At 44.1% G+C, this 862-nt stretch overlaps 1 protein-coding gene across 1 annotated transcript; it reads right to left on the reverse strand.

Moving 5' to 3' along the window:
* Positions 1 to 255: 255 nt before the first annotated feature.
* On the reverse strand, positions 256 to 518 carry LOC310643075 (small nuclear ribonucleoprotein E-like). The gene has a single exon (XM_083367115.1). It carries the CDS (start codon positions 485 to 487, stop codon positions 260 to 262), a length of 228 nt encoding a protein of 75 aa, XP_083223241.1. The 5' UTR covers positions 488 to 518; the 3' UTR covers positions 256 to 259.
* Between the last annotated feature and the right edge of the window lie 344 nt (positions 519 to 862).

Genomic DNA, 862 nt, shown 5'->3' on the forward strand with positions numbered 1-862 from the left:
GGGTCTCTGGCAGAAGGAGGGTCTCTGGGCCAGGGCCAAGGCAGTGGGGGCCATTCCCTCACTGTTTCCAGGATGGCTTCACGGGCCGCATGAAACCACTTCACGGGCCAGATCTGGCCCCTGGGCCTTGTGTTTGACATGTCTGCATTAAGCTCACATTTTTTTAAAAAAATAAAAAGTTAATATTACAACAGAAACACTAGGTATTTTCCAGTTGGAAACAATTTGCAGAAGAGTAATATTGTCTCCTTAACATGATTCAACCCAGCTGTTTTCTTGATTTTGTTTTAGCATGAATTTCCTCAGCATCATCCAGAACTAAATTCATATATTCATCAAAACCAATGACACAGCCTTCTATCCACATGTTTACTTGTTCATATAGCCAAACCTGAATCCGGGACCTATTCTGTAGGTACCAAAAAATGAGGTTGATAGGCTGCACCATCACTTTCTGCACCTTGTGGCCTTGCCTGCAGTATGCCATGGCCAAGATTCAGGATAGAAAAACCAGTAAGTTTAAAGAACAGCACTGAGAAGCATTTTTTTAAGAAAAAGAATAAGGAAAAAAAAACCTGTCATGCCGAAACCACACCCACCCCAGCTCTGGCAATGGGGGAAAAGTCGCAATAGGTCATGTGACATTGGAAGTTTGACACCCCTGTTCTAAAGAGTCATTGGGGCCATCTGGAGGTTTACTGTGTCCTCAGGGTTACCTGAGCAATGCAAAGGTGTGTGAAGCCCTCCTGGCTGCAGGATGTCCTTCTTCCCTGTGTCACTTCACTGTTGAAAACAGGTGCACACTAATGGGGATGAGTCTGTGTAGTTTGAATCCCAAATCAAAGCACAAATTATATCTGCA

This window comes from Vipera ursinii (genome assembly GCF_947247035.1).
Source record: "Vipera ursinii genome assembly, chromosome: 7".
Taxonomy (NCBI): Eukaryota; Metazoa; Chordata; class Lepidosauria; order Squamata; family Viperidae; genus Vipera; species Vipera ursinii.